Raw genomic sequence first — 22,668 nt, 5'->3', positions numbered from 1 at the left:
TTTTTTTTTTTTTTTTTTTTTTTTTATTTATTACAATGAGACTTTTGTCACTTTTTCTATTATTTTTCATTTCTTCCAAAATATAACATTAGGTCATTGGACATCCCGGGGTGGTGGCGTAGTTGGCTAGCGCGTAGATCTCATAGCATCAAGTTATCTTGAGGTCGAGAGTTCGAGCCTCTCTCACCCCAATTTCTTTTTTCTTTTTTTTTTTTTTTTTATTACAATGAGACTTTTGTCACTTTTTCTATTATTTTTCATTTCTTCCAAAATATAACATTAGGTCATTGGACATCCCGGGGTGGTGGCGCAGTTGGCTAGTGTGTAGGTCTCATAGCATCAAGTTATCTTGAGGTCGAGAGTTCGAGCCTCTCTCACCCCAATTTCTTTTTTCTTTTTTTTTTTTTTTTATTACAATGAGACTTTTGTCACTTTTTCTATTATTTTTCATTTCTTCCAAAATATAACATTAGGTCATTGGACATCCCGGGGTGGTGGCGCAGTTGGCTAGTGTGTAGGTCTCATAGCATCAAGTTATCTTGAGGTCGAGAGTTTGAGCCTCTCTCACCCCAATTTTTTTTTTTTTTTTTTTTTTTTTTATTACAATGAGACTTTTGTCACTTTTTCTATTATTTTTCATTTCTTCCAAAATATAACATTAGGTCATTGGACATCCCGGGGTGGTGGCGCAGTTGGCTAGTGTGTAGGTCTCATAGCATCAAGTTATCTTGAGGTCGAGAGTTTGAGCCTCTCTCACCCCAATTTTTTTTTTTTTTTTTTTTTTTTTTATTACAATGAGACTTTTGTCACTTTTTCTATTATTTTTCATTTCTTCCAAAATATAACATTAGGTCATTGGACATCCCGGGGTGGTGGCGCAGTTGGCTAGTGTGTAGGTCTCATAGCATCAAGTTATCTTGAGGTCGAGAGTTTGAGCCTCTCTCACCCCAATTTTTTTTTTTTTTTTTTTTTTTTTATTACAATGAGACTTTTGTCACTTTTTCTATTATTTTTCATTTCTTCCAAAATATAACATTAGGTCATTGGACATCCCGGGGTGGTGGCGCAGTTGGCTAGTGTGTAGGTCTCATAGCATCAAGTTATCTTGAGGTCGAGAGTTTGAGCCTCTCTCACCCCAATTTTTTTTTTTTTTTTTTTTTTTTTTATTACAATGAGACTTTTGTCACTTTTTCTATTATTTTTCATTTCTTCCAAAATATAACATTAGGTCATTGGACATCCCGGGGTGGTGGCGCAGTTGGCTAGTGTGTAGGTCTCAGCATCAAGTTATCTTGAGGTCGAGAGTTTGAGCCTCTCTCACCCCAATTTTTTTTTTTTTTTTTTTTTTTTTTTTTTTTTTTTTTTTTTTTTTTTATTATTACAATGAGACTTTTGTCACTTTTTCTATTATTTTTCATTTCTTCCAAAATATAACATTAGGTCATTGGACATCCCGGGGTGGTGGCGTAGTTGGCTAGCGCGTAGATCTCATAGCATCAAGTTATCTTGAGGTCGAGAGTTCGAGCCTCTCTCACCCCAATTTCTTTTTTTTTTTTTTTTTTTTTTTTTTATTACAATGAGACTTTTGTCACTTTTTCTATTATTTTTCATTTCTTCCAAAATATAACATTAGGTCATTGGACATCCCGGGGTGGTGGCGCAGTTGGCTAGTGCGTAGGTCTCATAGCTTTGAGTTATCCTGAGGTCGAGAATCTCTCACCCCAATTTCTTTAATAGAGTTTCTTCGGAGGAATAAGGTCCATTGAATGACTTTTGTCACTTTTTCTATTATTTTTCATCTCTTCCAAAAATATAACATTAGGTCATTAAACATCTTGGGGTGGTGGAGCAGTTGGCTAGTGTAGGTCTCATAGCTTTGAGTTATCTTGAGGTTGAGAGTTCAAAGCTTTCTCACCCCAATTTTCTTTTTTTCGATGTTCTTTTTCATTAAATTCACCCCAATTTAAAATGTGAGGAATAAGCCCATTAAAAGCCTTTTGTCACTTTTTCTATTATTTTTCATTTCTTCCAAAAAAAAAAAAAAAAAAAAATATATATATATATATATATATATATATATATATATATATATATATATATATATATATAAATTGAAGTATTTTTTAGCTAAGATGATTCAAATATTTGATGGGATCATAAAAATTTCTTGTATTACATGAATACCATACACTTTTTGATTATACCATCGTTATAAATATATATATATATGTTTTGTAATATTTGTGGACTCCTCATTTTTTAAAGAACACTAACGTGACGTGACAGATAATATATGAAAGACATCTATACTATCATAATACTTTAAATTATTCTAAAAAAAAATACTGATATTTCGACTAATTAAATTAAAATTTAATATTATATCGTAAATAAAAAGAATCGAGGAGAAACGAGGCTACCTTCCTTTTAATATTAAATAAAGTTTTAAAATGGTTGATTTTAAGTTGAAATTCATAAGGTTGAATAGAGAATGAAGACAAGTGTTCCTTAGTGTGTTATCAAACAAATAAACAAAGCAAAGACTTTTAAAACCACTATTACGAATATTCCATTTGGATTAGGTTACTATTTAAATTGCATTCCCCTTTTCCCTTTTTCTTTAAATATATTATTATTATTATTATTATTATTATTATTATTATTATTTTAATAATCAAAAGTATTTCATTCATTCAAGTCAAACTCTTCCAGTTCATAAATGACAAAAAAAAAAAAAAAAAAAAAAAAAAAAAAAAAAAAAAAAAAAACTCAAACCAATTATATAATAATGTCGGTCTGTGGGTTAGTAAGTGATATGCATGTTGTAGGGTTTTGTTAAATTTAATATCGTCCTTAGAATGAACGCTAGTTGTGTGAGATTCCACGTCGGTTGGAGCAGAAAACGAATCAGCGGACCCGTTTTAAAAATTTTAAGAAAAGCCCGAAAGGAAAAGTTCAAAGAAAACAATATCTACTAGCGGTCTAATCATTTAGACATTCAGTTCCAGCCTCGTAGTTCATGAAGTTAACCGTGATTCATTCATGATCCGCTCAAACAATATCAAACACAATCATATGATAGAGCAATCGATCCAATCCTAAGTTCTAACAATCAAATATGTCCAAGTAAAACAAAAAGTTCATCCATAATGTGGCATCTCAAAAATAGTATAGTAAGGTGCAATAGCAGATCCATGATTAGTGTTATGATCCAGTAGCTGAGCTGCATCTAACATGTTACCGTTCGTTGTCGTCGTCGTGGTCGATTCGAGAACTCTAGCCATCCCTTGATTCGAACATTTCCAGTCGAATGGCTGCTCGGCCCTACCGACCATTTTCGAAAGCTGATGCAGCTGTGTAGCCATTGATGGTGGTCTGTTACTGTCTCCAGATGGGGATTTCATATCGGGGAGATTAACGGTCGTTATGTCGTGGATACTCGATCTTCTCTTATCCTTCCCTCCCGTCAGCTGTCTAATGAAGTACTTTTGGGCGTGACTAGCCACTTGAGTCGGTGTTCTCGTCGTAACGAAATTACGAGAAATGTTTCTCCAATCTCCTTTACCATATTTTTTAAGACCCATCAGAAATTGCCTGTAGTTTTAAACCAACAAATACCCCCAAATCAAATTAAAAAACACACAATCTAGAACAGACAAGAACACAGACAGCAATTTGAATCCAAAACACTAAGAGAGCAAAGAACAGAGCTAAGAACTACCTGTGTTCTTCTTCAGTCCATGGAATTCCCTTCTTCCTTTCATGATCAGAAGGTGTAGTAGAGGTCCCTGTCTTGAATCCAGCGCCATAAAAATGGCTCAAACCATCAAATCCATGGCTGCTATCGACCCTTTCCAATGTGAAGGAATGGCGATTGTCATAGCCACGAAGAGGGATCAGGCCAGCCTCAATGTCACAGACATCTTCTTCAAGTTCTTGGTAATGCTTAACCACATCGCCGATGGTTTTTCCGGGGATCATGGCGGCGACTTTGAGCCACCGATCAGAAGTGTCCTCATCGTACAAGGCCAAAGCATTCTCGAATCGTTTGTTTTCTTCAGGGGTCCATTGGGTTTCTTTTGTTTCTTGAAATAACCAATTGGAATTTCGAAGATACGAAGCCGGTGAGAGAAATTCCATGGCGGAAAATCTCTCTCAGACAGGAAATGCAGAGAGATTTTCAGGTCATGAAAGGATTAAAACAAAACCCTAGAGGCTCTAGGAAGATTCGTCAAGAACAAAACAAAACAAAACAAAACCCTAGAGGCTCAAATTCAGATCCGTAAATCTGGCATCGCCGCCATGGCCGAGCTTGGATTGAATGCGAAGAACAGAGGGGGTTTGTTCTTGTTTTCCTTCAGAAAAGCTTGATTAGAAGACGACCCATTTGGGGAAAACGAAGAAAAATGCGAAATCAAAGGCAAAAGAAGAAGACCCAAATGGAAAAATGGAAGACCCAGAAGGTAAAATGACAGGAACAATGGAAAATGCTTGAAATAGGTGTATCAGAGAGGCGTAGGGATGTAGTAGTGGAGGTAGTGATAATGAAAGGAGCAGGAAATTGCAGAGAATTAAAGAGAATGAAATTGAAAGGTCAAGAGTGTTGAGGTGTACTTTGTGGGTGTGGTGATTGTGGAGCTGATTCTTCCCACACAACTTTAGAGAGATGCCAATTCCCAAACCATTAGCACATGTGTTATAGGGAGGGCAACTATTTCAAAATGAGTGTCTTCGGCGACTTTTTTCAAAATGATAATTTTTTTTTTGTGACACCAGTGTATTGGTATTGTATCCTAACCCGCGTGTCCAAGGTTGAATTATGTACCTACTATCCCGTAAATGACACGATATGGGCACAAGAGGGTCAATACCTCAATAGAACCTAAATGGATGAATGTTCGAAATGTTTCAATGAGATAAGCGACACATGAGCCTGTTCTCAATGGCATGACAGAGTGAATTGTAATGACCAAACGACACCCCAAAACTTGGGATGACGATTGGGAACCAAGATGACAAGATGAGATGCGATGTTGCATTGAACAACCTTACTCCCGAGTAGAGATAATGTCGAGTTGAATAGAATATATATATATATATATATAATTATTTTAGTTTTGGGAAATCCCTCATCACATGCTAGTAATTAGCTGAAAGAGTAGGGTGGTTTCATCTTACAATCTGTTGGCTCTATAAAAATTTTGATCCAAGAACATATATAGATATATATTGGTGAAAATGGAATCCCAATAAAAAGTTGGCTATAATAATTATAAACACTATTGCCAATAGAGTAAAGAAACAAAAAAGATAGGCAAGAATCTAAGCTTTTTTTTTTTTTTTTTTTTTTTTTTTTTTTTTGTCAATTTGTTTTTTAAAAATGATTAAATCACATATTTGAACCCGACCTTATTACCGACTCGAAATCATCATTTACAAGCTTACAATCCACAAAAAGACGATAACTAAAGTCGTTCAAAAAGAAAAATAACTCATTCCTTTAAATTAAAAAAAAAAAAAAAAAAACTTTTCTTAAACATTTTATATATATAAATTAACTAATTAAAACATATATATTCGTATTTAAATTATATATATATAAGTTAAACACATGGGGATTAGGAAACTTAGTTCCAAACAGCAAGGGACATTAAGGAGATGTTATTGGTGGGTTTAAGGAAAAAGCAAGATTTTCATGGTACTTACACACATTAATCACCTTAAAAAGTGACTTAAAAAGTTTCATCATTAATAATTAAAACAAAAATAAAGTTACATAAATTATAAATTTAGTCTCTAAATTTAAAATTATAAAGACTAAATTGAAAAATAACGAGCACCGAGAATTATTATAATATTAAATTTTGGCAGCTTTATTTATAATATTAAATAATTAAAAGAAAAAAAAAATGAAATATTGATGTATGGAGTGAGGGGGGACATGTGTGAGTGTGCATAGTGTAAGTGCTTTTGTTGCTTCCACTTTTTCCCCATTAATTAAATGTTTTTTGGTGAGTGCTTCTAGTTTTTCACCTACCAACTCATATTACTTTTCTTTTCCAAACTGATTTCAATTTATTTAAATTATTATATTTTTATTATTTATATTTTATGTCACGACCCAATTTTTTAGGTTTTGAACTTTAGAATATGACGAAAAAGACTAAAATAAATAAAATTTTTACTAAATTTTGTGTAATTTAAATCAAGTAATATTACAATTAAAAATAAATCAAAATCTAATTATAAGTTAATGTGGTTCGAGTTTATTATAGAATTTTAAAATATATAAAAAAAACCTAAAATCTACAAATGGACTAATGCTTCATTATGATCTCTCTGTAACGCTCTCCCACCTCAATTGCTAGTCATTGAACCCCAAAAAACGAAAATGATAGGATGAGTATAAGAATATTCGGTAAGTAACCTACCGAATATTTAGAGTTAGAATAGATATTAATGAACTACCCCGTGTGTGATCCCGTGTGTGATAAACTAATAGTCTAACTCGTGTAACAGCAAGGAAAGATATATATATATATATATATATATATATATATATATAAATCAAATCGCTCGTGCACGTGTATCTTTAAAGTTAGAATAGATATAAGAGATTTTCTTTATCCTCAATTATTGGACTATAAGGTAGTTTATCTTTAGAGTCGGTTTGTCTTAACTAATATCATCAAGACATGGATTTGAGCTTGAAATAGACTTTGAGGAGCAAAGTCAGGCTAGTACAAGAAATAATTAGTAACTCTGCTTAGGCCAACCAAATAAGTGACTCTATTGTTAGCTCGTTTGAATGAATTGTATTGTACATGATGTTGTGTCTCACGTTGCCCCTGCACGTGTCATAATTATGATTGCTATACTATGTTATGCCAAGTTGTACTATGACATGCTATCGTAAGTTGTACTATGTTATGTTATGTCACGCTATGCTATGTTGTAGTAGGCACTATGTTGTGTTATGTCACGTGAGGCAATATGTTATGATGATGATAATCTATGATGCCTAAACTTCCAACCATGTCATGCAAGCTATGCTGCGTAGGAAGGACTTACAGAAATTATGTATACATCATTCACCAACGGTATTGATGGACAGAGAATTACAACCTTTTATTTGACCATGGTTACTTTATTACAACCTTTTAATTGACCATGGTTACTTTAAGATTTGTTTAAATAAAAGTGGTATATTATGCAATCTTTTATTTATTATGATTATTTTAAATTTTTACGGTTAAAAAAGGTTGGTTTGGAATTACTATAGATTTAAAAATAATTATTGTAGTGGGCCAGGCGGCCCATTAAGCTATGGGCCAGCCATGAAGCACTCGGTCCAATAAGCCCACTCCCTAACGCCTAAATTCCAAATTTAATGGGTGAAAATATATGACTCGTTTTATTTAAGATTTCAATATTTATTTATTTTTAATTAAAAATAATCCAAACATTCTTATTTAAAATAATAATTAATGTTTTATCTATTAAATTAGGAGGAAATTTCTAGTTTTAAAGGGATATTTTGATAATAATAATTAATATTTTAGATATTAAATTTTGAAAATTATATTTATTTTTTGATTATTTTTCTTCAATAAATTATATATTTTTTTTTAAAAAATATTGGAATTCTTAATCAAATTCTTACAAAGTTTATGAAAACATATGTAAAAGATAAATAATAGAATAAAAAAAATATTAATAATTTATTTTCGCTGTTCTTCATTCAATATAAACTCGTGGAAAAAAATAGAAAAAAAAAAGAAAAAGAAAAAGAATTTGTTTCTTTTTTTTTTCAAACAATTAAACAAAAGAGAAATTTATTTGAACATTTTTGTTTTGAAGAAAGCAAAAAAGAAAATAGGCAACAATGGCTATGTTCTTCTTCCTCAACTTTTGGATCGACAGTATGTTATAACCCTCTTCTTCTTCTTCGCCATGCCGTTCGCTTAGCATTTTGGAAGATCCTTTGGAGGCGGAATGATCGATTGGTTCGGTCCATTGCCATTTTCCACCAAGAAAGCCATCTTTAATCCCCATGTTGTGTGCACTTCCAAATGGCAATGCATAAACCAAACTCCTACACCAACACAAAGATTTGCAATTAGGAAGGATATTTGTGAGTGATTTTCTCTAATCTTTGATGATGTGTTTGATTTAATGATGAACACTGTAATTTAGCCTAGTTTTTTTTTTTTTTTACCTGGATTATCAGCTCTGAATCTGATGGCTATCCATCCACCGGAAGGCACTCCGACGGTGTTTCTCTCAACAGGATCGATGAGATTGAATGATTTGGGGTCATTTTTAGGGTCGTAGTTACCGATTCCGGTTCCAACGACGAAGAAATTAAACCCATGGAGATGAACAGGGTGGTTTTCTGGGACGATGATCCCGGTGTCCTGTAAAACAAGTTCCACCGTTGAGTTGTATTTCAGTTTATAAAGCTTTGTCCCTCTTGTTGTCTGTAAATTCGATGGTCCACTGCCTGTGTAGTTGAAAACATGAGGTGGGGTAGCCGGGAAATCAGTTGTGAAAACTCCATTGATGTTGAAATAATGAGCTTGAAGTAAGGCTGTGGTTGGCATTACGAATGTGACATTGTTAATGCTGGCCACTGCCCGGCTTCCATTCCCAGCTTTGCAGGTGGGACAAGGGTTGATCCCAAGGCCAACTGTGAAGAGAAGGTTATGATCAATGGTCAATGGAACTCTCGCAGGGTAGGTGTTTGAATTAATGCTTCTGAGAGAGTTTAAGAAGTTGTTGGCGACTGATGTTGAGTTTTGAGGAGGTGGGGCAGTTAACGTCGTTGTGGTTGTTGCGAGTGTGCCGGAGTAATGTAGTGTGGCTGTGGCGGTGTTGTTGTCGACTGCGATCGGAGAGGTCATGAAAGGGGAGGCGGCAACTAAGTACTTGCCAGAGCTTTGATCAGCAGTGATGAGGGCATTGGTGGTTTGGCCTGGTGCAATCAAAATTGCGTCTGTTTTGAATGGTTTCACATAGGTAGCATCAACCTCCACAACTGTGAGTTGGTGCCCAGCAATCTTGAAGAACAGCTCCTCATTGAGTGCAGCATTGATTATACGCAGTAAGTAAGTATTTCCATTCTTGACAGGCAATGTGAATCCCCCTGATAAGAAACGTCGATGTTAGATTCGAGTGCACGGCACATAATCTTTAAGTTTTTGATATGCGTAATGGTCGTTTGTACCTTGTGTAGAACAGCTTGAGTGGGGTCCTGAATGACCATTGATTGTGTGAGCATCTGATACATTTGGAGCTAATCCTGATTTAAGAGCTTCATTGATCACGGCTTCGGTGTCGGATTTCCACCATTCAGCTGCAGAAGCAGGATCATTTTTTAGAATCAATTCAGTCAGGTCTAAGTGAAGCTAAAAAGGATGGCAAGGGGACAGATTGTTTTACTTTCAAGCTTGCTCACCTAATACAATGACAACTTCTTTGTGAGGAGCTGGGAATGGATAGGGAACGCCAAGCTTAGGCAAGATGACCAAAGCACCATGGACAGTTGCCCTCAGCCACAGGATATGTGCGTGCCAAAAAAGGGTGCCTCTTTGGCCAGTAACAGTGAAGTTATATAAATAGCTTTGCCCTGATGGGATTGGACACTGCGTAACGTATGCTGGTCCATCTGCCCAACCGGTTCGGAGCTGCCGAATTCCGTGCCTGACCAGAACAAGAAAGTGAGGTAGCATGATTCATTACTTTCCTTTCATTCAAATATTACTACAAATCATTCGTTCTTAGGCTTCATAATATAGGTGAAGTAGAAGTTTTGTAGGCAGGCTTACCAGTGAATAGAAAGGTTGTATTGAACATGGTTAACAACCTTAATAAGTACTGTGTCATCTTCCCTAGCGTAGATGGTCGGCCCTGGAAACTTTCCGTTAACCGTGACGATTTGCTTACTCGAACATAGTTTTGTAGTATTTTTCAAAACCACCTGCCATTAACATATAGAATAGGAATTTGAATCCCCAAAAGGTCTGATTTGTCTTAGTTAAGAACACTGATGGGTCAGCTAAAATGAAAGATCAGAAACCAAGTTTGCCTTAAAAACAAAACACACTTTCGAGTACAAAAGTGAACAAGAAGAGAAAGAAAACAAAGCTGGGAATTGTGAGTGTTAGAAAGTCTTGCCATCTGCTTGTGATTGGTATAAAAGAATCAGTACTTACATCGAACGTGTAGCGTTGAACTCGGCATTCGATGAAAGCTGGGAAAATACAGGCCACGAGAACCAAAACTCGAATTATTAAACCCATTTACCCCTCTCTTTCTCTCCCTCTACTGGATACAAGCCTTGTTTAGATGTGGGTAATGAATAATAGGAAAGCATCCCTTATATAAAGCTTAGCTGAAATGTCGTTTTTGCATGGTTGGTGAATGATAGAGCTGTTTTGCTGTTTTTATGTAAGAAGAGGACTAATCTCTCTAGTTCTGGAAGCCAAGAAACTCTCCAACCAAACCAAACCAACATTAACAGCCCAAGCCTACCGCTAGCAGATATTGTCCTCTTTGAGTTTTTCTTTTCGGGCTTTCCCTCGAGATTTTTAAAACGCATCTGCTGGGGAGATGTTTCTACACTCATATAAAGAATGCTTCCTTCTCCTCCCCAACCGATGTGGGATCTCACACCAACTCATATCTGAACAATGTATTAGGTGCTGGTTGCTTGAATTATATGGAATGACTCTTATTCTAACGATCGAGATAGCGTATGTTCTTTCATCGCTCTCAAGAAGACCTGACTCGAGCGTTCTTCTCGAGAACGGTCATCTAGTACATGAAAGATCTTGATTCAAAACTCGACTTAGCTTTAGAGATTTGAAAAAAAAGATATTTATTTGTCATTTTCAGGTTTCTGGTGAAGAGGAAAGCGCAGAGAAAGTTGAGAGTTGAAGGAAGGTGGCATTCTCAAATCTCAAGTAAGATGAAAATGGATAGTTTGCAAAAAAAAAAAAAAAAAAAAAAAAAAAAAAAAAAAAAAAAAAAATATATATATATATATATATATATATATATATATATATATATATATATATATAATATTATTTTATTGTTGGGAAATGGCTTTCAGGTCAGCTTCTCAACCAATGGTTTCCATATTGAATGCTTAAGATTAAACCATTGTTGTAAGTACTTTCTGTCTCTAAGAACTTGATTTGAATTGGGTGCTGATGAAGACCCAACCCATTAAAGTTTGGCCCTTTTTTATGCTAATTATTTAGTTGTAATTTGATTGGATTAGTCTGATTTAAGTTAGGGTCAATGAAAAAGATGAACAAATAATGCACCAAAAATATGGCTATCTAGATAGTTAGATCCCAGCTTCAAAGTGACAAATAAAGGTATATAACACTGAATTGGGTTGCCAAAACAACACTCAAATGAAATATTAAAATCTAAGTTAAAAGAACTTTCAACACAATTATGAAATCTATAACCCACAAAATCCAATAAACACTTTTTTCTTACCTATTTTATGTATTCTACTTTGGCCTTTAGGGTTTATGGTGAAAGGATAATCAGATTTAATATTAAATTTCATGTCGGTGAAAGGATGTCAATGGTAAACACAACTTGACTCTCAAAATACATTAAAAGATAAAGAGGTTGAATAAATATGAAAAAGTTAAGCTGAGAAGATCAATTATGTTTACCGATGTCTACAGGGTGGGGCGAGATATATATAAGTAATACAAAGTGAGCGTGGTAGGGATTTGGCGGCATTGGGGATGGGAATATAATTCATATTTCCAACCATTTAGGTAACAGGGAAAAATCTCTCCATACTCTCTCTCTCATTTCCCATTTAAGCACCGATTCCTCACTCCGTTTGGTGCATATGTCACTCCATTTGGTGTAGATGTCCATAAAATCTCGACCTTACTAGTTAAATTGACATATTTAATCAAAGCTTTTAAAAAGATGGTTGTTTTTATATCAATGTCATCTTGGGGGCAGAGTCAACCTTGTAACTTTTAAGTTCGTACTTTTGGGACATTGTTGAACGCACGGATGTTTCTTTGATTTTGACGAACTGGGGTTTGGCCCAATCATTTTATTTCTCAATATCCGACAAGTTTGGGGTCAAACACCCTATATCATCCACTTGTTTAATCTACTTGGGCCTATCCTTGGCCCACTAATGTTTGGTTTAGTGTTTTCCAATGGGCTCAAGCCCAAATGTTAAGGGGATTTTACAGGGTTAAGCCCATATTCTTGTGGGCCTGGTTTTCACTATTGCTAATTTGACATTGATTTTGAAAAAGAAAAAGAAAATTTACATGAATAAAAAAATTACACTCCAAAATTCAAAATTATATGTAACTAATTTTGGGCTAAATTAATTTTGTTTTTAATAATAAATTGGGTTTTGATGAAAATACCAATTTTCAAAAGGATAAGAAAGGCAACCAAACTCCAATGAGAATCAATTATCAAAATCTCATATTTTAAATACGAAAGTGTAGTACATAAAAAAAAAATGAGAGGTCCATAAAGAACTCCATCTAAGCTTTCCTCTTCCTTCTGCAATTCTCTCTCTCTCTCTCTCTCTCTAAAATAAACAAAGATGATAATAGTCTTCAAACCAGTTCAAACATCTTTTACAGTCCACAAACATACCTTCTTATATACACCAAAACTTCCCAATTCAAAGACCTCCTCCTTCCTGCGCTTCTGCCAGTCCAACACTTCTGATTCAAGTGAAGGAGACCCTCAAAAGCAGGAGATACTGGCCAGAATAGCTCAGCTTCAAACTCAAAAACTCCGACTCACCAATTTCTTAGACGAAAAATCAGCTGATCTCACTCAGTTTGCTGAAGAGGCCGATGCTGAGTTCGAGAAGATTGGAGAAGATGCCTTCAAAGAGATTGAGGATGCCAGTGCCCGGGTCTATATTTTTGGTTTTTTTTTTTCTCATTTGTCAATGAATTTTGCAGTTTGGAATGTAACCCATTTGTTCTTGTTCATGTTATTTGATGAACAGATTATGGAGAACATTGAGAGCCAGATGCAGGTCTTTGAGGAGTCTGTAGAGTTAAACAGGCAAGAAATAGAGAAAAATGATGATATGTTGGCTAAATTTGAAGGCCGAATCGAAGAAGAACGAAATGAAGGCCTTTTCTTTAAGAATCTGAGACAGAGAAAGCCTGTAGACAAAGAGAATGCTAAACTCGAAATGGAGAAGATTAAAGAGCTTACAAATGAAACCGCTGGTTCCAAGACGAGGCGATATATCTACCTTGCATTCATTGGCCTGCTTGTTATAGCGATTGCCGAGTCGTTCCTTTCTTCACCTGATTGGCGAAAAGTTGCAGTTCTTGGGGTAGTTCTTATTGCTATGGTTTTTCAGTTTTCGTATGAACAAAGGTTGTCATCTGAAATGGAAAAAACAGACATCAAAGAGCAGCCTGAAGAAAAAAAGTGAAGGGAGTTTTGTTATTGATGAAAGTATGAGCAAATGAAAGAAAAGAATAACTATAGCATGAGGCATAACCCCAAGTAAATCCTCTCTACTTGAGGCTGATACATCAAGCAACTTCACTTTTGCATCGATAACATTTGGCCTTGGAGATTATGACTTCAATCACCATGACCTCTGTAATGAATTACAACATTTGATGCTTGGAATTTTCATGACAGTCATTTGAAAAGATCTTGTACCAATATCTTCAACATAATTACATTACCTATTTTCAAGTGAGCAATTATTGCACATTTACTTTGTCCTAGAACCTACCTGGAGTCCCACAGGTATTTCCGAGTGACCAGGCAATCAAGTAAAGACGGCTAGGGTGCAACCCCTAATTGTGAACTTTCCTAGCATGGTTAGGGTCTACTTGATACATAGAAGTTAGTTATCACCCATAGGGGACGCCATAGAGGGTATGTAACTGGGGTGCACCTAGTATGCAGTTGATATGGGATGCAAGCAATCAGAGTACTAGTCTACATATAGTGCACAAGTTACTTTATACACACGAGATTTACCTACGAGCCCGTTATAGGGCGAGTTGACTCATGTGCAAATAGCACAGGGTTAATAATAGACCTTGGGAAACGTAAACAAAAGCTAAGAACAACCAAACCCTACATTATGGTCAAAGGGGTATTAGTTATACACCATAGAGTTTGAGTTTAGGTATATATATAAGCCTTATAGGGCTTGGGCTTGTATAGACGGTAAGCCATGACATTGACTCATGCTAGAGTCAGAATATGAGCACATAGCTTGAGACTATTGTAAGGATTAAGCCCGACAAGAGTCTACATGTAGGTTATTTCACTTTAATTATCAGGTGAACGGTAGATCAGGGTCGTGTGGCAAGGACATACAGAGCCATGCAGCTATGTAGGGGCACTAGAGGAGTCTTTCCCTTTGTGTCAATTTTAATATCATTTTTAACCTTATTTACTTTAAAAATTGTGTTGTTTGTAATGATTCTTCACTAGTCAGCCATCGAAAATGAAAATGAAAGGACCTATAAGCTGATAATATCTGATCAATGCACTTGGTATTCTAAGAAAGAACAGAACTAGTTCAAAACATATGTACTAGCAGATCTGGCATCCTCTTAGGCCGAATGCAAGTGCTGTAACGACCCTAAATTTCTACATACTCAGAGTCGCTACTAACGTCTCATGCTCATGTCTAATGTAGAAATAGAACTCTTAAAAGCTAGTGCAAACACGTCTAGCAGACTTTTGGTTTCAGGATTTGAAATTTTTCAATAAACAGTTAAAAGCACGGTCAAAGGAGTCAGTATGATTTGCTAAAAAATATCTAATAGAGAGAGAGAGAGAGGGACTTACTTCTAAAATCATTTCAATCAAGAAGATGTTGAAGATCCATCGTCAATAATTTCCCTAAGCAAGAACATTTAATGTTATGGAAGTTGGAAGAATTCCTGGATTCAGAGCATCACATAAGAATCCGATCACGTCCTAGACTCTGAAACAAGAGCATATTCCATTAAAGGTCTATCATCAACAACAGCTCTTACAAGAATGTCCCATGTTGGGGCAGTCGGAAGAACTCCATGTTTCAAAGCATCATATAGGAATCCAATGGCATCTGAAACTCTAGCACAAGAACAGAGTCCCTTAAAGGTAATGTTATAAGAAAGAATATCTGGCTGAAGACCCTCTTCCAAGATACGGTCCCAAATTTTTAAAGCCTCTACGCAGTCTCCGACCTTGTAAAGGCCTTCCATGATGGTGTTGTGTGTTACAAGATCAGGAACACAGTTCACCTGTGCCATTTCAGTAAAAAATTTCAGTGCAACATCGACTTTCCGGGCCGTACAAAGACCATGAATTATTATGTTGTGTATGGTTACATCGGGCTTAAGACCCTTGTCGATACATTGATGCCATAAGTTGAGTGCCATGTCGAGCTTATCTCCTCGACAAAGGCCATTAATCAATAAGCTATAGGTAATCATATCAGGCTTCAAACCCTTTTCCAGCATCTCCTTCAGAAAAAGATATGCATCGCTAAATCTTTCTGCCTTGCATAGTCCATTGATAAGAGTGTTGTAGGAGACCACAGTAGGAGAACAGCCTTTCTTGCTCATTTCCCTTAAAAGAAAAATAGCCTCCTCAAGCTTAGAAGCTCGGACATATCCATTAATCAGTGAATTGAAGACATAAGAATTCAGTTTATGTTTATGTGTGTTCATCTGATGAACCAGCTCGACCGCTTGATCCAACCTCGCTTCTTTGCATAACCCATCGATCATCGAGGAGTACGCAAATATATCCAAATCAGCTCCCTCATTTTCTGCTTCTTTTAATATCCTTAAAGCCTTATTCAAGTATCCATTTTTACACAACCCGTGAATCAACAGTCCATAAGTAGTTGAATCTGCAGTAAAGCCTCTCTCATGTAAGAGCTGCCAGTTACAAATCGCTTCTTCTACTTTCTTGTTGTCAAACAACCCTTGAATGAATATGTTATAGCTGACAATATTGCAACAGTTATTCTTACTCATAAGCTCCCATAACTCAAAGCATTTACTTAGCTTACCGGCTTGAAATAGAGCACTTAGCATTGTATTATATGTTGTCACATCAGGGGATAACCCAACGTCAACCATCTCCTGAAAAACTCTCTCAGCAGCATCGAAGTTTCCTGCTTTGCTCAAGCCATGGATCATAGAGCAATAAGTAAATAAGTCAAGTGACCTTTTGTTCTTCTTCATTCTATTCCATATCTCCATACTCTCATCGAACTTCCCCAGCTTACATAAACCATTAATCATAATGTTATATGTCGCCACACTCGGATAAACTGAAGATTCCCTTAGTAATCTCTCCCAAACCTCACTAGCCTTCACGAAATCTCCTTTCCTGAAAAACCCATCAATCAGAAAATTATAGCACATAACATCAGGGTTCACCCCTCTCTCAGACATTTCATCAAACAGGTTCAGGGCATGCGATAGGTTACCACTCTTAGCAAGTGCATTAATTAAAGTACCATAGCTGAAAACATTTGGGCTCAAACCCTTCTCCGATATCCAATTCAACAACCTCTTCGCCTTCTCAAATTGCTTCTTCTTGCACGATATCTTGATCAAAATATTATACGTTTGCAGATTGGGCGACATGCCCACCGTCTGAAAGTATGTGAAAAACAGTTCAGCACGGCTCCATTGATTAGATTCAATGAACGCATTAAGCATAGAATTATATGACCTAATTCCCGGTTTACACCCAAAAATGTCTACCATTCGCTGAAACAAATGCAGAGCATCATCGGGCATCGAACACTTAGTATATGCTTTGATAGCCGTCAGCGCAACATCTTCGGAGCAGATGCATCTCTGAGCTCGTATCAGCTCGACAATCCGACCAACGTGAACAACGAGCTTCGGATCAATAAGTCGCCGGAGAATGTGTTGGAACACGAATGGTGAATGAGCATAACCAGGATGCTGAGACGCCGAATCGAACAGAGCGAGCGCCGAATTGGGGTTTTTCTCTGCTTTGAGGAGCTTTAGAACCAGTCTAGGGGATAGGACTTTGGGGAGCTCAACCATGGCGGTAATAATGAAGTTTCTTGTGTTGTTCAGTACATGCTATGACGACGGCGCCAATACTTTCAAATCGGACTTGCAATCAGCGTCAAGTCTGCGGCGGAAATATGTATCCGGCGCCGATACTCGAGTGTTTGGAGACCTTCTCATTCTTCTGTTCCAAAACGAAGCATAAGCAAAAACACAACACAACACAACGAATTTGGTCGAGTCTCCGGCGAAGGTATATATATATTTTCTAAATTAATAAAAATATACTTTTGCACTCTTGGATGATGAAAGTCTCAGCTAATTTAGAGAATGATCATGAGTTTATAATACTCTCCATTAGTATCAGGCCTTTTGGCGAGCCCGAAGCAAAGGCATGAGTGTTTATGCTCAAAGTGGACAATATTATACTATGTGGAGAGTCAGTTTAACAGCCTAGTCTCAAAATTTTCAATATATCCTCAACTTTTAAAAATAAAATCTCAAAATAAACTATTAAAAAAAATTCAAAAAATATCCGTTTAAAAATACATCAAAAGTTTAATTAATATTATTTTAAAAAATGACTAATTTTTTTTTTTTAAAAAAAATCTTATTATTAATATATGAACCGAATCTTAATTTTCGTCTTTGAATCTATTTGATTTTATTAAGAATTAAAAAAAAAAATTCTACCTTCGTAGAAATTGTTGGTTGCAAGCATGTATCAGATTAACGAAGATAATGTTACAAGCATGTATATCCAACATTGCTCGATTGTAATACCTATTTACATTTAATACAATTTGCCGATAACAATAGTTATTAGAATAACACATTTCAATATGGATGTATGTGTGGACCCCAATTTGTTTGAGAAGAAGTAGGCAGTGGACAGTTGTTGGATCTAGAGTTGTCACAGACAACCAATGAGACAGAGTACAAAAAAAACTAAAGAGAGAATCTTGATAACCCAAAATCACCAAAAGAGTTATGGTAACGTTCGAACAAAAACCAAGAATTTGTAGTGAGGGACTAAGTGTTCTTAAAATTTGCACATGTTCAAGGTGTATTGAGATTAAAAAAAAAAAACGAAAAATTAAATCTACGATTTATGGGGTCTTTTGAGATCCTCGAAAGAATTGACCTAGTAGCTTACAGATTACTGTTACCACTTGCACCTGACGTAGTATGCAACGTCTTGCATGTTTCAATGTTATGTAAGTACGTTGTAGATCCAATTCATATCATCAGCTACGAAATTCTACGGTTGAAGGAAGATTTGAGTTATGAAGAATTGGCCATATAAATTCTAGCGTAGGAAGTGAGATCGTTGCATAATAGAGATATTCTTTTACTAAAGAATTATGAAAAAACCAACACGTCAAGGCATCTACTTAGGAATGAAAAGGAGAAATAAAATATGAATACTGTCATTGTTTTTAGAATTAGAAACTTTTGAGGGCAAGCGTACTTATAAAGAGAGAAGGATTGTAATATTTGAAGCAAGTTGTGCAAGGTTAAAGACGACTGGAAGCACGTGAAAGTGTGACTGGCTGATAGATCAAGCGCATGAGACAAGGTATTTTGGCACGTTAGGATGTGTGCAGCCTCAAATCGGACTCTGGTTCATCCCGTTTGACTCCTCTTGATGTATTCTATTAAGATTGGATTATACTAACCTTGAAATCTATGAAATATAGGTCCAATTATGAGAAATTGTGATAAAATACGAATTATGAGAAAATTACAAGGAGGGATTAGCAATCTAGGTAAGTAGCCTATCGAAAATCCTAAACAAGTTTTAAACTAGAGTTGTGTATAGGTATATTTAGTCTACTAATCTCCGTGAAATCCCTAATTGACACACTGTATGCTAAGTATTGTTGAACAGGTTGTGTGCTATTTCAGGCCGCTAGAGAGTTTAGTAGACGGATCGTATTTAACCGAGAGCGAATCTTATATACGTGTCCAAAGTTTGTAATAAGCATAAGTAGAACCAACATTTAAAACCCAGCGATAGCTAAAATACCTTATAACGAATGAGAAGTCCTAGTAAATGAGACTAAGAGCCAAAATAAAGGTTGGACCGAGAACCGAGCTCATAGCGCAAACTTATAAATGAATAAAATTAACTAATAAAATTTGTGAAAAACAAATAGCTCCTTATCAAGTAAACTACTAATTATTCATGATAGCATCAAGGCGTAAATGCCAAGCGAATGAGGGTGACCGACTATTTTGAAGAAGCAGCACAATATACTGTACTGCAAAAGAAGTGATATGAACTATTACATCAATCATACAATATATTTCAATGAAGATATGAGGAAAATACGGTTGAAATTATGAAAAAATATTTCGTTTGATTGTTATAAATTTTGGGTGGATTACAATTTAGAGTAATTTCATTGTTATAAATTTGTGCAATTTCTATGTAGTTTAGGAACATTGTTGTAGATTTGGTGACTGGACTAAGTTTCTTTACAATTGTATGACGTCACTAATTAGGTTTAGAAAATTAGGAGCGTTACATTTAGTCACCTAATTCTTGGCTCGGAGTTGATCAACTTTTATATAAGTTGCCTATCCATACACTACAAGAAATTTCTTTTTAATTAATTCAATTACAAACGTTTTGTCTCTTAACTACATTGTTGTAGATGTTGGCTACTAATGAATTTAAAACCTCTCCTATTTTGTTTTGGACTGCTCGTGCTTAAAGCTTTTTTGGTTACTTGCGATATAGAAGTCCATTAAGTAAGGCTCGTACTACTCAAAGGTATGATTAATTTCTTTAAGCGTAAAATATTTTAATTTGGAAGTTTGATATTTAATGTTGGCTTCTTTCTTAGATAACAAACTTGGAAAACAGAGTAGAATGAATTCGAAAGAAACAAAGGTTTTTCAGTTAGTGATTCGGGTGCCTCCATGAGGGTTTTTTCATAAGGGTTGAGGTTGTGAAGTCTTGTCGACACGAGTAAATGTTTTTTTTTTCTTCTATATTTTAAGCTTAGGGCAATCTTTAGTGGATATGGTATGATACTAAAACGAGAAAACAACTTTTCAGATCGAGTTAACGACCCTGTCTCAAAGGGGATTAGCAGACAATTGGAAGCCGTTTTTGTGGATTACAACACTAGATATAACAGTGGGAGATTCAACCATTTATGTCTTTTTGTAATTACATACAACAAATACTTCATATTGTATACTTCAAATAACCTCCTTATTTTCTAATGCGGTAATGCGTAAGTAGATTGTGAAATCTCAATTATGAATGAAAACCTTTTGTATTTAATGTGTTATGAAATATCATTACATGTATGTGAATTTTAAATTTAGTCGAGAGTAGATTATATTAAAAAAAATATTGTTGTGAAAAAAGTTATACCTTGCATAATAATGAACAAGAGATATAATAAAATTTATACAACAGAAAATAAGTGCTATCAAAAGTGCATTGTAGCATAAGATCAAAGTTATAAACACTATATCATAGTGTTAAAAAAATGTTATCAAAGCTATAAACACTATATCATAGTGTTAAAAAAATGTTACTATTGTTAGGAATCAATGATGTCGACTTTGAGCATAAACTCTCATGACGTTGCTTTGGACTTCCCCAAAAGACCTCATTCCAATATATGTATTACTCGCTTATGAACCGATGAACATCTCTTTAATTAGTCAATGTGGGACTCCCTACCATTAATCCTCAACAATTATAAGTTAAAGATAGCATAATATTTTAGTTAAACATGTGTAAAATATTTTTGTAGCAACATATATAAGCTATAGTTTCATACTCTATTATAACATCCATTATAGCTATAAAAAAAATATATATATATATATAAAAAGTCCAAGAATTTTAATAATATGGACGGTCACGACATACGAAAAACGTTATAAAAAGTCTACAATAACGTTTTTCGTAAGATATTATGTCCATTATTTCTTATAGTTGGTGGAGCCAATAAAAATGAAAGCTACCCTATTCAATTTCTTTTTTTTTTTTTTTATAGCTTTAACTTTCCGTTTTTTCCTTATTTTATAGGGTGAAAGCTACGAGGAAAACTATTATATAGTATATATTTTGTAGTTAGCAATATTAGACAGAGTAGTCAGGCCAGTCCTTACAGTTGGCGAACACCTTCCATATAACTAAATACATCATAAACATATGAAATAGAGACATGACATAGAGATCTAAACATGGATACATAGTCATAAAATAGTGCGTATGCGTCTAGTAAACATATATAATGATATTCAACTATCTCAACTTATTCTATCCTCAAATTTGTACAATTAGTTTGCTATAACATGTTTAATAATATCATACTAAAGGTGTGCTCTCAATTTAGTACTCTCAATTTCGGTCACATCATAGCTCAACAGTTCATTCATCAATAAAGGTGTTAAATATTTAACATGCTCATGACATGCTTCTCCATCATACTTATAGCTATTGTCAAATGGAACCTATTGGGACAAGAATCATGATATTTAGTTGAGTTTCGAAAACCCACAAAACGTTACCATGGTTGATGCTCTTGATTCCTTCCTCTTCAAGCCTTCGACCCTTTCTTTCTTCCTATGATATCGCGTCAAAAACCGCATGAAATCTCTTATCATTCCTTCGTAGGTGCACACGGTTAGGTCTCAAACATCCCTCTCCGCCTCTTTGCGCTTCCTCTCTCCCTTGAACCAACCATTGCCCCTTTTGTAAGGATCGGGCTGACTACTCCAAAAAGACGGTAAATTTTCTACAAAATAAAACAAAGCAAATTTAAAACATAATATACATTATATTTACATTATATCAAAATAAAGTTCATACATAAATATTTAAAACACAACTTACTAGTTAAAACACAAAATATGTCAAAACAAAAGAGTTGAGGACGACATGTGAGGTTTGTCTATGACACGTGCTCCAGAGTCTGTTCTCGACCTCGACCAACTCCTTATTACCTGAATAAAAAAATGGAGAATAAGGAATGAGTACAAAGACTCAATAAGCAGCCTACTTATATGCTCTTAATCGTGTTGTTGATATGCTAGGGTACCACACTCTTCCTTTTCTTGTTCTTATTCTTGTCGTAAGTTCTTGTTATGTTTCTTAATTCGTTTTCCAAGACACTCCTCTTAGGATTTATGGTACTAGTCATAAACTTGTCAACCTGTGTCCGAGGCTTCATGCATTCCAAGCCACAGTCCTAATACCTACGCTCAAGGTTTCATGCATTCCAATCAACGTAGTTTAAGTCATGAGCATGATGTACTCTGGGAGGTCTTAGGAGGTTCTTAATTCTTGCTCCATCGTGACCCTAGATTACTCCCATGATAGACCATAAAGGTCATGTGATCGATGCATGCATGAACATAGCATAGACCATGAAAGTCACGTGATCAGTGCATGCATAAACATGACATAGATCATAAAGGTTACGAGATCGGTGCATGCATGAACATGACATCCTACAAATCTTTGGGTACCCTTAACATGGTGCAGGGCATCTCATCTAGGTCTAGGAAACATGAGGCCAAACATGAGATCCTACAAAGGCAACATGGTGCAAGGCATCCCACCTAGAAGAGGAAACATGGC

The 22,668-nt window shown here is 35.3% G+C and overlaps 4 protein-coding genes and 1 long non-coding RNA gene across 5 annotated transcripts; 2 read left to right on the top strand and 3 right to left on the bottom strand.

Annotated features, from left to right (window-relative positions):
- Positions 1-3,016: 3,016 nt before the first annotated feature.
- LOC111781160 (transcription factor DIVARICATA) lies at positions 3,017-4,681 on the bottom strand. Its single transcript, XM_023661612.2, has 2 exons — positions 3,722-4,681; positions 3,017-3,594 (listed from the first exon to the last, which is right to left on the bottom strand). The coding sequence occupies exons 1-2, from the start codon at positions 4,138-4,140 to the stop codon at positions 3,141-3,143; spliced, it is 873 nt and encodes a 290-aa protein (XP_023517380.2). The 5' UTR covers positions 4,141-4,681; the 3' UTR covers positions 3,017-3,140.
- Positions 4,682-7,818: 3,137 nt separating this feature from the next.
- On the bottom strand, positions 7,819-10,825 carry LOC111782309 (laccase-4). The gene is made up of 6 exons (XM_023663167.2): positions 10,215-10,825; positions 9,828-9,979; positions 9,458-9,702; positions 9,227-9,355; positions 8,219-9,145; positions 7,819-8,095 (listed from the first exon to the last, which is right to left on the bottom strand). Exons 1-6 carry the CDS (start codon positions 10,299-10,301, stop codon positions 7,965-7,967), a joined length of 1,671 nt encoding a protein of 556 aa, XP_023518935.1. The 5' UTR covers positions 10,302-10,825; the 3' UTR covers positions 7,819-7,964.
- On the top strand, positions 8,978-11,035 carry LOC147786605 (uncharacterized). Its single transcript, XR_015414351.1, has 3 exons — positions 8,978-9,107; positions 9,236-9,724; positions 10,897-11,035. It is a non-coding gene; the product is annotated as an uncharacterized LOC147786605 (long non-coding RNA).
- Positions 11,036-12,613: 1,578 nt separating this feature from the next.
- Positions 12,614-13,747, top strand: LOC111782049 (uncharacterized). Its single transcript, XM_023662820.2, has 2 exons — positions 12,614-12,934; positions 13,031-13,747. Exons 1-2 carry the CDS (start codon positions 12,614-12,616, stop codon positions 13,469-13,471), a joined length of 762 nt encoding a protein of 253 aa, XP_023518588.2. The 3' UTR covers positions 13,472-13,747.
- LOC111782048 (uncharacterized) lies at positions 13,386-17,284 on the bottom strand. Its single transcript, XM_023662816.2, has 2 exons — positions 14,857-17,284; positions 13,386-13,421 (listed from the first exon to the last, which is right to left on the bottom strand). Exon 1 carries the CDS (start codon positions 17,085-17,087, stop codon positions 14,982-14,984), a length of 2,106 nt encoding a protein of 701 aa, XP_023518584.2. The 5' UTR covers positions 17,088-17,284; the 3' UTR covers positions 13,386-13,421; positions 14,857-14,981.
- Positions 17,285-22,668: the final 5,384 nt, after the last annotated feature.

This window comes from Cucurbita pepo, chromosome 19 (assembly GCF_057944985.1).
Source record: "Cucurbita pepo subsp. pepo isolate OVF chromosome 19, ASM5794498v1, whole genome shotgun sequence".
Classification (NCBI taxonomy): domain Eukaryota; kingdom Viridiplantae; phylum Streptophyta; class Magnoliopsida; order Cucurbitales; family Cucurbitaceae; genus Cucurbita; species Cucurbita pepo.
Note: the sequence above shows the minus strand (reverse complement) of the source record. Positions and strands in the feature narration are given on the sequence as shown.

Bases quoted from the DNA above. Each gene is read 5' to 3' on its own strand.
- LOC111782048 (XM_023662816.2), bottom strand. From the start codon at position 17,087: ATGGTTGAGCTCCCCAAAGTCCTATCCCCTAGACTGGTTCTAAAGCTC.
- LOC111781160 (XM_023661612.2), bottom strand. From the start codon at position 4,140: ATGGAATTTCTCTCACCGGCTTCGTATCTTCGAAATTCCAATTGGTTA. The intron at 3,595-3,721 runs GTAGTTCTTAGC...TTAAAACTACAG, and splicing joins TGGACTGAAGAAGAACACAG to GCAATTTCTGATGGGTCTTA.
- LOC111782049 (XM_023662820.2), top strand. From the start codon at position 12,614: ATGATAATAGTCTTCAAACCAGTTCAAACATCTTTTACAGTCCACAAA. The intron at 12,935-13,030 runs GTCTATATTTTT...TTTGATGAACAG, and splicing joins TTGAGGATGCCAGTGCCCGG to ATTATGGAGAACATTGAGAG.
- LOC111782309 (XM_023663167.2), bottom strand. From the start codon at position 10,301: ATGGGTTTAATAATTCGAGTTTTGGTTCTCGTGGCCTGTATTTTCCCA. The intron at 9,980-10,214 runs GTAAGTACTGAT...TGTTAATGGCAG, and splicing joins TTCAACGCTACACGTTCGAT to GTGGTTTTGAAAAATACTAC. The intron at 9,146-9,226 runs GTACAAACGACC...GTTTCTTATCAG, and splicing joins CTCAAGCTGTTCTACACAAG to GGGGATTCACATTGCCTGTC.